The sequence below is a fragment of the Equus quagga genome, chromosome 4 (assembly GCF_021613505.1).
Source record: "Equus quagga isolate Etosha38 chromosome 4, UCLA_HA_Equagga_1.0, whole genome shotgun sequence".
In the NCBI taxonomy this organism is placed as follows: Eukaryota; Metazoa; Chordata; class Mammalia; order Perissodactyla; family Equidae; genus Equus; species Equus quagga.
In genome coordinates this window covers 50,659,194-50,671,919 of record NC_060270.1, presented here as the reverse complement: position 1 = coordinate 50,671,919, position 12,726 = coordinate 50,659,194, and the positions used below count along the sequence as shown (strand labels likewise).

General features: G+C 39.8%; 1 protein-coding gene across 1 annotated transcript in view; it reads left to right on the top strand.

Moving 5' to 3' along the window:
* Positions 1–12,241, top strand: part of LOC124238658 (EGF-like and EMI domain-containing protein 1) — a 33,112-nt gene extending 20,871 nt beyond the window's left edge. Inside the window, 3 exon segments of the mRNA XM_046659839.1 lie at positions 4,027–4,160; positions 7,815–7,942; positions 12,085–12,241. Coding sequence (XP_046515795.1) covers positions 4,027–4,160; positions 7,815–7,942; positions 12,085–12,241 — 419 coding nt within the window.
* Positions 12,242–12,726: the final 485 nt, after the last annotated feature.

Below are 12,726 nucleotides of genomic sequence, written 5' to 3'. Positions count from 1 at the left end.
CCATGTGGAAGTTATGGTCTTGTTCAAAGCAAACCTAGGTTACAAATGTTGGTAGGTATTACAAATTAAATATCAATGTCTGCTTGGAGGTCAGACCATGCAGACAATGCAGACTGTGTGAGCCGTGGAGAGACTTCTAGAGAAGTGCCACTTAAGCAGAAGCCTGCAGAATGAGGAGACACGAGAAGGGGGGAGAGTGAGGGAAGATCATTCCAGACTGAGGGTGCCACATGTTGCCAGACTAAAGTGGGAAAGAGTGAGGTGCATTAGAGGAACCTGACGGAGCGAAAGGCAGTCAGGGAGACACTAGCTCAATGTGAAGTCAGCCAGCACGGGGCTCACAGGTCTTGTTAGGTTTTGGATTTTTAACCTGACAGCAATGGCAAGTCATTGTAGGATTTTAGGGAGAGGATATACAATCATATTTGTGGCTTTCAAAAGATCTAGCTAGCCTCAGTCCAATCAGGTTAGAAACATCTAACCTTTTGCAAGCTCCTTATTTCATGTAAAAATAGCTCGAGCAAGTGTTGCATGTGGCTTAATATTTGCTTTGTTTGTCCTTTCACCCTCCAGGATGCCCAAAAGGATTATTTGGGAAGAACTGCAAAAAGAAACGTAACTGCACCAACAATGGCCATTGCCACAGGTTGTGTGGCGCCCGTATGTGTGAGTCAGGGTGCTATGGGAGGTTTTGTCATCTGAGTAAGTCACAGGCTAAATTTGCTAAATTTGCTCCCTAGGTGAAGCAAGGATGCTCATAAAAGTACTGACAATATGTTAGACAAAGAAGGAGAGTTAAAAAACATAGCATTTTATATAGTCATATCACATACATATGATGATGTTCTAGTCTTTATTTAGCCTCCTTACATTACAGAGTCTGGATGTTGATGAATGAAAGCAAAATATTTCTGAATTCTTTACATTTTTTTCAGTCAGTGTTTACTTTATTTATTGAAGGAAGATTATTAATTGTTCATTTAAATGGACATTTGATAGTTTATAGGAGTTGAATATCAAAGGCCCAGAATAAGTTTCCTCTATTTCTGGGTTCTAGTGCAAAGCAATTATTTTCTAAAATGTCTAAAACAGGCTATTCCTTTTGCATTTTCACCATCAATCACATGTTGCAAAAGATACAAGAAAATATAATCATTAAATACTTCAGCCTATCAGTAACTTTTAGGGTTTCTCCCAGTTGGCCAGCTCTGGGTGCCCACCATCCCATCTTGAAGCTGCGTGCAAGGACTTGTGAGCCTGAAACAATCTCCTGTCTGCTCCTCTCCTGTTCCATATGCCCTCCTCTGAAAATCCTTCCTGAGTGGCTTCAGGAATGCCGTGACCTGTTTCTCAAGACACAGACCTTTTAAAGTCTTATATTGTATTTTTCATTGAATGTCTGTGGATCTTACCTATTTTGTAAAAGCCGTGCCCCTTTAAAACAGAGAGTAAATTTTGGATATTCCAATAAGAGAGCCAGTGGAGGCATCATAGAAAACTGAACCCGGGTCATGAGGAAAGGCTAGGCTTGGATAAGCAAAGTGGAGCAGAAGGGAAGAGGATATGGATAAATGTGAACAATGCGGGTGCAGATGGTGTGTTCTAGAACATCATATACCTCCTAGAACAGGCCAACAGAAGAAGACACCTAGAAACAGCATCACTTCTGTTATCCTCCTCCAGGCTAACAAGACACACTCTATTTTTTAGTAATAACTTCTGAATATTTTATAAGGTAATAGCAGATGTTTTGGGAAAAATCATTTAAATCGTAATTCATCTGGTCAAAAATTCAAAGAGCAGGGGCCAGCCCCATGGGCAAGTGGTTAAGTTCACACCGTCTGCTTCGGCAGCTCAGGGTTTTCCCAGTTCGGATCCTGGGTGCGGACCTAACACGGCTCATCAGCCCATGCTGAGGCGGGTCCCACATAGCAGAACTGGAAGGACCTACAAGTAGAATATAGAACTATGTACTGGGGGGCTTTGGGGAGGAGAAGAAGAAGAAGAACAAGGAAAAGAAAGAAGATTGGCAACAGGTGTTAGCGCAGGTGCCAATCTTTTAAAAAAAAAAAATGTCAAGAGCAGATGGTGGTGGTGGTAGTGGTGGTTAGCATTTTGAATGTGACTGTCTTTAGAAAAAACATCCACATTCCCATTCCTCAGGCCTCTTCTTGCTTAGCCTTGAGGCTTCATTTATCAATGCCACTTGCCTGGTCCTGAGAAGTTTGAGTTTGCAACCATGTATTAGTTTTCTAGAAGCTGTCATAATAAAGTACTACCGTCTGAGAGCCTTAAATAACAGAAATTTATTGGCTCCCAGTTCTGGGCGCCGGACGTCTAGGATGAAGGTGCTGGCAGGCCGTGCTCTCTCTGACGGTGCTAGGGAAGGATGGGTTGCAGGCCTCTCTCGCAGCTTCTGGTGGTTCCTTGGCTTATGACAGCATAACTGAAGCCTTCGCATGGTCTTCTCCCCTGTTAAGCGTCTCTGTGTCCAAATTTCTCCTATTTATAAAGACACCAGTCTTATTAGGTTAGAGGCCCATGCTTCTCCATTGTGACTTTATCTTAACTAACTACATTGGCAGCAATGCAATTTCCAAATAAGGTCACATTCCTAGGGACTGGGGGTAAGGACATCAACATACGAATTTTAGGAGGACACATTTCAATGCATAACAAGCCCTGAGGAGACACTAGATTGCCGAAAGAGGTTAATTCCTGTACTTTCCCTTTTTTTCTAATCATATTTCCACAGTTATATTTTCTTAATATACACAATTGTTGCATTTAAGTATTCCATCACGCCTGAGTTGTCCCCTGAACCACTGTTATACGTGCTGAACCAGGAAGAGGAGGGTGTGGAAGCCAATACAGGGAGGCGAGTGTTCTGGAACGAGCAAGAAGCGGCCTACATCCAGGAAGACAATAGTTGTAAGAGACCTTGAGGCATGGTGGGACTGGGAAAGGACTCAAAACTTGGAAGGCACAGGAAAGATGAGAGAGGGAGCATATAATTTATTATCCAAATATAATAATATTAATAGTGAAAAAGGGCCCTGTTAATAGTTCTGTTCTGTTTTAGGCGTAACTGTACCACTGGCAACTGGGACAAGGATTACCCTACATGTTGGCATTGTAACCATAGCTTTAAATTATCTCAACTAATAATAGCAGATATTAGCAGATGCTAGTAATTTCCACCCACCAGAAAGTCAAGTGGCTTACTTTGTTCTCTTCAAGCAGCTTTCGACAGCAAAGCCTATATGGGCATACAATGCAATTACCTTGAGCCTGGAGAGCACTTGAAGGATCTTTTATTTGATAAGACCCATGGACATCTGTAATGGGGGAGAAAAAAATTGTCAGAGAGATATTTTGGGAAGGGAATTGAATTACTCTAAGTAACTCCTCAAAGAGAGAACTAAGGGTATGTTTTCCTGAATGAGAAGTTGAGACTTTTTCAAATTAGAATTCCTGTGCTGACCAACATCCCTAAAACTTAACAGCTAGGGGAAAATAATTAAAGAAAAGCCAAGCACCATTTCCCAAGATGTGGCCAGGATAGTGCAGCTGTCACAATGAAAGTTTTGTGTTACCTACGTGATGTAAAATTATTTCCGATTACCGTATAACGAAAGGGAATGGAAACAATGGCGAGCCTTCACATGGAAGCTTCTCCATCATCTCCAGGCTGCAGCAGGAGGAATATGGGGCCTGGCAGGCCTTAGCAGTCCTTGGAGAATACTAACTATAGGCACCAATGGAGCACATTGAGAAGCAATTTCTCTCCCGGAAGCACCAAAGCCTTTTAAGTAGCTCAGGCTTCACTGTTCTCATCCCGTTGCCAAAAAGCAAATGAATTGACTGATTTGAAAGACATTTGTTTCCCTATTTTTTTGGCAGTCAGGATGATCCCCTTGTTTTCCCCATAATCAGGCCCCACAGAACAACATGGCCGTGCACTAACAATGTGAAAGAAACAAAGCGTGGTTTTCAGGTGACTGGTTTGCCTCAATCTGCTTGCAGCCTGTCCCAAGGGGGCCTACAGAGCTGGCTGCTCTTCAGAATGTCAGTGTGTGGAGGAGATCACCCTGGAATACAGTGCCAAAAATGGCAGTTGCACCTGCAAATCTGGTTACCAAGGCAACAGATGCCAGAAAGGTACAATCTGATGATAAATTCTCTTTCTTCTCTAATAAGAACACTCAGCCTTTGTTCAGCACCATATGATCATTAATTAGTTAATCCACCAGTGTCCTCAGGAGATGGGTAAGCTTTATTAATCCCCGATTTGCAGGTGAGGAAACGGAGACACCGGGCAATAAAGTTATTCAACCTTGTCTTCTCAGTCACTGCTGTTCGCTGTCCCCTTGCTAGCTTGAGCAAAGGAAGAAAGATCACATTGGCAGAGGCTCGTATCTTAAGAAGATTAAAGCTGGCCAATCACGACTTTGAGCTGAACTCAACAAGGGCGCTGCTGGCTTCCAGTGTCAAAGAATCGTTTTCTTTATATCTAAAGATTGATCATTCAAACAAATACAATTCAAACATTCTAACCATAGAAAAATTTTGGAAAACTTCAATTTGGTTATCAGTGTGGTCCTTCCTCAAACTTTTCAGGATTACATAAGTATTTTTTATAAATCTATAAATAAAGTTTATGTCCAGCATGATTCTAATTTTAAGTAAAATATATAAATATATGTGTATGTAGATGTATATAAAATTTGGAAGAAAGTATTCCAAGATGTTAGTGATGGCTGTCCCTGGTTTGTGGATGCGTGGAATGCTTCTCCCTCAGTGTCATCTACATGGCTCTTTTGCTTGTTCAAAGAGTCTCATGTCACTGTTTCACTGAATCTTGTCAGTACCACCCTACCTAAAATTGCAACTTGCGAGACTCCTTGAACTTTAAAAATTTTTTCCAAGGTATGTATCATCGTCTAACATGTTATTATTATTATAACACATTTTAATTATTATTATGTCTAATATTTATTGCCTGTCCTTCCTGCTAGAAGCTAAGCCCCGTGGGGGAAAGGATATCTGTCTTTTTTGTTGACTGAAGTAGCTCCAAACTTCTAGAACAATCCTGACATATAGGAGTTGCTCAATAAGTATTTTCTTAAATGAACACGTAAATGTGCATGGTCCAATTTTTATTCTTTATCCATTTTTTTCATGTTATCATGCATTCTTAATTAAGCACTTGTTACTATTTTATTCAGGGGAAATTATCACAGCATTTTTTTCTCTTTAATATATAGGAAGACTAAATATATAACAAATAAAATTATGAAAACTAATAGCAAGTGCCCTTTTTGCCTTTGAAATGATCCGAAGGGCAGTCTTGTTTAAAATCAGGAGGAGCCAATGGGTTGGAAAGGAAGCCGTACTCCTGTTGGGCCCACTTCCGGAGGCAGGCACTGGGGTTGAAGCCTGTCTCTGGCCCTCAAGTATTACACATTGCTCCTTGCATTGTCATCTTCAGAGAGTCTGCGGACTTTTCCGGAGCTGACTGGGAGTAAGACTCTTCCAGGTAAGACTCTCCAGGTACTGTGGCTACGGAACTGGAATCTGTGAGCAGCAATGTCCATCTAGATTTCATGGACAGTGAGCCATTTATGTAGCTGGATTGCAACTTTCTAAGCAAAGGGGGAAAGAACTTGGGGAAACTGAAGCCTGACTTTACACAAAGGTGTTTAATATGGTATGAGAGTGGGCCCCATGCCAATCTCTGAATCTCTTCCTGCTTCAACTGACTTGTAAGCCTAGAGTCAGTCCCTTATTCATTTCCCCACTAGAGAAGTCATGCCCTGGACGTCAACGCATGAGGAGACAATACCATATACACACACCTGGGTACATTTAATTTATTCTGATAACTTTTTTTAAAGCAGCTGCTGAATGTAGTATATTGGAAAATGCTTCTGAGATTCCCACTGTGAAGGAAAATGAGTTGAAAGTATATGTAAATCAGCAAAATAGAGAGGTCACCATAATCTCTGGAAAACATATTATTTTTCAATCAGATAACTTTGTCCAATTCTGATATTTTTGTCTAACCACAAAATGAAATTATGAATCAGACTGGAGCGGGTGAATGGGATCACCTTGATTGACAGCTGAAATCAAGGCGAAAAGAGCTCTCCAAGAGTTGAGCATGATGCAAATCAGGCTTGTTGTTTTTCTTTCTCTATTTTAGGAGTGAAGTAGACCAAGTGCTCCGAGAGCCAGACATATCTTTAAAGATCTTAGCTCCAGACCTGTGTCTGGATTGCAGATGAATAGTTAATTAAAGAGTGCAAATTGTTTCAATGGCACTAATGAACGCTGCTCTCCACAATCAGCACCAGGCCTTGTTTAGCCCATCAGCAATGACTTCTAAGAGCAGAAGAGCTAGTTTCTACACTAATTTGTGAAATAGCAAAAAAGGGAGAGAGAGAGAAAAAAAAATAGACAGCCAATGTCTTTGCCTTGTTTTGATTAGTTTGTAGCCCGGGGTACTTTGCCCCCAGCTGCAGGCAGACCTCTGTACATGGAAAACTCTGGCCCAGTGAGCCACTTGAGTTCATTTAAGGAGGCCCATTCAACTGTTGTGTCACCAAAAGAAGGACAGATTTTTGTTACAGTGGTTCCATTTTGAACGAACTTCAGATTTTGAACTCTGGTGGATCTCTAAAAGCAGGTTAATTGACTTGAAAGGTGCTGCTCACGTAGTATGGCAGCATAAGTGGGGTTTAAGTGGCTTAGAGCACCAGTTTCAGAGGCCAGAGGTTCTAGGTTCAAATCCTGACTCTGCTCCTTATTAGCTGTGTGACCCAGAGTAAGTCACTTTACTTCTCAGAGCCTCGGTTTCTTATGTAAAATAGAGATAAAGTTGCTTGTGTCATATGGTGATATTTATGGAAATATAAGCTAATTTATGTAAAGTGCTTGGCACAGAGTACGTGATCAACAGATAATAGCCAGGAATGGTATGAACATTCCAGAAAATGTAATAATTCTATTACCCAGAGACTCTGCCCAGGACAGGAAGATACTTCACAGCCCAACTTGGTTTAACATAACTTTCCACAATTGTCACGTATTTAGGAAACTTTCACTGTTTTCCCTGTGTTAAAAGAATGTTTTCTACCAGGTTTCTAATTCTGGGGGCTTCAACAGTACAACATACACTGAAACCTCTCCCTGAGCCCTCGGTGGTCCCTGTAGCATCCATCATCTTTTTCCAGTTCAAAGGGCATTCAACAAAGCAGCGCATGTTCCTCTCTCCCCACCTTATGCATTGGTCACTCTTCTAAAATACACAAATTACAAACCTCGAGAGTGACTATTCTGGCTTACAAAAGAAGCAAAGTCTGGGAGAACAGGATTCAGGCAACCATTTGGGGACAACTTCCCGAACACCGCACCTCCTAGGCTTCCTTTACAAATTACATCTCACTTTCAGGTTTTGTTCTGTGCAACTGCCTCCGAAGACATATATCAAAATTGCTTCCATTGTTACTGTCTGAAAAACCACATTTTCAGCAAAAAGCCAACCTCTGTATCAGTGTTTCCAAAGTGACAAGATATAGCATCATGTTGATTTCTTGAGGGAGTATTTTTGGAAGTGCTGTAAATCCTTGGAGGCTGCTTGAATGTTTCTTTCTTTGCAGCTCAGTCATACACACACACACACACACACACTCATACACACACTTCCAACTTGCAACTCACTTAGGCAAGAGCAGAAATCTGGGACCATCTTGAGATTTATTACAAGTCTTAGCTCCTTTCTTTCTCTTTCTTTTTATATTACAAGCCTGTCCGATGGCCTCTGGGGACCACAGTGCCAGTTCTCCTGTGGATGCTGCAAGAATGGAAGTCAGTGCAACAAAAAATCTGGCAACTGTGATTGTCTTCCTGGTTACATGGGAAAGGCCTGTACCATGGATAAGTCATTACCTAGACAAGATAACCAAGAAAGTCAACAAAGTTGTTAGCTTTTGTAAGTGCTTACCCCTCTCAACTGCTTTATGAGATACTGTGTTAGGATACATGTTTCAATTATCTACTGTTGTGTAACAAACCGTCCCAATATTTTGTGGCTTAAAACAATGATTTATTATTTCTTTTGATCCTGTGGGTTGAGGAGATGGTTCTCCTGCTAGTCTCACCTGGAGTCACTCCCGTAGCTGCTTCTAGCTAATAGGTCAGCTGGGACTTGGGTTTGGCTGGGCTTCTCAGCAGGAACCTGGCCTTTGCTGTACACAGCATTTCCACAAGATTAGCCTCGGCTTCCTCAGAGCGTGGCAGTCTCGGGATAACAGTCCAAGAAGGAGCATCCCAAAAGTGTGAAGGCAGAAGGTTCAACACGTCAAAAAGCCTTGTTTCAGAAGCCACACATCATCATTTCTGCCACATTCTGTTGGTTAAGGCAAGACATAAGTCTAACCAGATTGAAGAGGAGGAGAAAGAGATTCTACCCCTGACACGAAGAGTAGCAATATCTCATTGCAAGGACCTGCCGGCTGGGAGATATGGTTGAAGCCATCTTTGGAACCAATCTACCATAGTATACTATTGAAAGTTATACTGAAAGACACTTTAAGAATCCACTAGACTGTGTTTATCCTTCTTGTCAGTGGAAGCACATTATAGGCTGACAGAAAGTGGTTAGTTAAACTGAATCTGCTTCAAAGAGCCTGTAGCACAACTACCCTACAATCTCCTTTCTTGCTTGTGACTCTTACACAACCTCTGTTAGCCCTGTCTCTCTCACCCTCTACTCCATCCACGGGGGAACTCAGGAACTTGAGAACTCCAGGGAAGCTGGGGGCTGCATGGTAAAGACGGTATTTTTTACATTACTATTTCAAATGTGACTAATACAGGTTAGCAAAAGTCTGTTGCTTGTGATTGTCTGTGACATTATGAGGTGTGAACAGTTATCTGAATTAGCTTTCAGTGCTCAGGACTTTTTATAAACCAGCAAGCAAATAAAACCAGAAACTTAATGTAAATATAAAATGTAACACCTAGTAGCTAATCGTCTGATGATTTGGGGAAATGCATTGCTGCCCTGAAGGATAACCCTTGAGAAAGAGAGGGAACAACGTCTTTGCCTGATGATTTTTCTGGATATAGCTAGATAGTTTTTACTTTAGGGCTGTCATTCGGGCACTGTTGACAAGCATTTCAAACAGTGTAAAAGTCTGCCCATGCAGCAGTTGGCTATCCCTAACCTATGTGTTTGCTTAAAAAAAAAAAAAAAAAAAAACCTTAAAGGTAAGAATTTACATATTCAAAAGGTAGTTACTTGCTATTTCCACAGTGAAGTGACATTTTCTCTTGTCTAACTTCACTTTAATGCAATAATTATTAAGCAGATAGTGATAACGTTTACACTGTTCCAATTGTCAGGTGATATAAATAGACTATTTAGAAACAAGTGCAGAGGAAGATAAACTGCTCATTCTTTAAAATATTAATTTTAATAGTTACATTACAACTCTTCCATTCTGGGATTTCAAACCCCAGATGACTGTATCATGATAGTCCTGAGAGATTCCTGGTGACGAGTAATAGTATTCTAATTTGATTGGCAACGTGATACGTGAGATAATGTGTTGAACAGGCAAAAATATTCCCTGACTCCTAGTCCACTTCAATTTTAGTATTATATGCTATTATCTGATTTTACACACACAGACACAAACACAAATTATATAATCATCATAATAAGATATTTAGGCAAATGAATGGAACCAAAGGATAGGACTCATTAAAAATGCTTCATGCATACTCCACAAAGAATGTGTATGGCATTTAAAAAAGGACCTGTATTGGAAAAAAAGGATACAACATTTCACTAAATATCTTGTTATAGTGCTTACAGAATTTTAGGACCTAGTTACTCTGCATAATGAACTGTAAAAATATTATAGGCTATCCAAGGTAATATGTTTTAGAGGCAGCAAAGACCAAAAAAGCTATTTCTAAAGATATTGGCTTTATATAAATTCCAATTTTTTTGGAAGTTATAGATACAAATACTTGAGTAAAATAATTCTTTTTAAAAAAAATGTTCTTTTCACTGTGGTAGAAAACTCTCTGGATTATGGTATGTTGTATTTTTCTTTTTTCCGCTTTCTAAACAGTGTTGAGTGGGGCAGCTGTGGCTTCATAGACATTCTCACATCCTTGGTTAGAATGTACCATCTCTGTGAAGCGTCGACTAGCCTTATATATCAGGGCTTTTATCAAAAAATCTGAGAAGTAGTCCCAGTTTGTTCTTTATTACAGCATTATTTATAATAGCAAAAGTATAAAATAGAAACAACTTAATTATCCATCAGAAGGAGAATGATTAAACAAATTATATAACACATCAGTGGACTATTCTGAGGCCATTAAGATTCATATTTTGGAAGAACGTGTAATGTCAGGAGAATTGACATTACATTGACATTAAATGATGTATATAGAAAATGACCCAAATTTGTAAGAACATCTACCCATGTATGTATACTGAAAATTTTAGTAGAAAGGACAGCAGTTGGTAACAGTGGCCATCTCTAGATGTTTGGACTATGGGTGAATATTTTTCTCCTTTATAATGTCTGTCCTTATAGTCATTACCATTTTCCCCCTTAACAATCTGGAGGAAAAATAAATCATCTTCAGACCAATTATTGACTAAATATCCAAGCGAGATAGTTATCTGTTCTTAAAGTATTATCTGGTGGTTTTAACTTTCCAAATAGTGAAGACGTTTTTCCTCCAGTCTACTTGAATGTGTCATTATTTTGATTTGACTGCGTTCTCCTGTTTCACATGATGTGGATATTGAACATAGCTTGGCAGCACCACTAAAACTTAAAAAAAAAAGCTAAAAGAACATAGTAATCTTTCCTCTGAACACTTTGTTTCCCTTTCTTCAGAAATCCCATTTTCTCTCTCAGTCATTTTGTTCTTTCTTCTCTGAATTCTGCCATGTTTTTCATGACCATTTACAAATATGGCCCCTCCACTACTGAAAGAGAGCAAATTAGAGAGAATGGGGGAGAAGACACTAGAAGGGAGATACGAATTCCAAATACAATTTACATTTTAAGCATCATACCATCAACTATCATGAAACGATGAATCATCGTGAAATGATGGTGTTCAAACATCATTAAACATCATGAAAACCATGCTGAACACAGATGTGAACCTGCTGTAGAGGTAATCTGGTGAATGTTTAACAACTGGTTCTCTGAAATACAAAAACCCTGGTTTGCAGCATTTGCCAATTTCCACAGTGTAATACCTCCACCATGGTGATTTCAAGCAACGGGTGTGAACTGGCTTTCGAAATTCCTGAAAATTTAACGATTGACTTTCCTGAGCTGGGAGTAACAGCTCCAGTATACCCCTGGCTGGCAAATATTGCATTTTGAACACACAGCATGATTTCTTAAACTTGTACTTTCTCTTTACTTTTCAGGTGTCAGTTTTACTTTGCAGTTTCTAAACAGATAACTAGTTTGACCTTTTTGGTTAAATTAAATTAACCAACAAATAGTTCCAACCAACAAAACATTCACTGTTCAGTCTGTTTTATTTTTAAAACAAAATTCAATTGTTTGACTGAACTGATTCAAGCTTGAAAAACAAACAAAAATGTTGGATTGCTTTATGTGTAGACACAGACTCCCCGCTCTTTTTCTCTAGAATTCATGTAGTCGGAGCATTGACTCAGATCTAAAGGAACCATCTGTTCCCTTAAACAACCTCTAAACTGTTTTCCAACTTCCTGGAACACACCTACCCTAAACCAGGGCTAGCATTTCCTTTATGACGCTCTGTTGTGAAAAAGAAAGCAGTTATCTAAGGCAGAAAAAATGAGTACATGTAAAATAAAATAAAACAAAATGAACAAATAAAAAACCAGTAGAAGAACAATTAAATGTCTTAAACATCGCCAAACATGAAGAGCTGAGATGCAATAATATATTTCTAACCTCTCTGAAGCCATTCTAAATCTGATTTTTAAAGTTGCTATAAAATAAATTGTATTTAAATAATACATCTCCCATCCTTTCCAGCAGTGAGATGCGTATCCCTTACCAATCTGGTTCTCAGCGGGCGGTCCAGCCTGATGAAGTATCAGCAAAATGTCAGCTCCCACAGAGAAGTGCGACAGAGAGGCGACACTGAAGAAGTGACAGGCCTTTCAAAAAGCTATTGTGCAAATTCAGTTTTAAAATAGGGATATAGTTGAGGACTGATGGGGACGTCATTACCAATGCATTCATCTCCCCATCGTCTGCGGAAGCAGAAGGGAGTCTTGGTGCAATGATACAAAGTCATGGAGTTGAGGCGTGGTGCATCTGGTCTCGAGGAGATTTGTCTTCCTGTGTTTCCAAAAAGTTAATATTCAAATTGGCATTATTTTTTAGCACAGACCCATTGAAGAAGGCTGAGAGCTACTCTTTCCCCTTTTCATATCATCCTCTATAAGGTCTCAGATCTTTAAAAATGAACTGAATCATGTCATAACCTTATAACCCTCAATGACCGACTGATGCTTTATGTGATGAAGTCAAAATTCCATGAAGAGTTTTGGGCACTAAAGACTCGTCATCAATCTGTTGCTAGCGTCATTTTGACTGCTTTCAGGCATACCCCGCCTCCTTTAGTCATTCCCCTAAGCACCATGCACTTTGAAAATGTGGTGCCATTGTTGATTGCTTT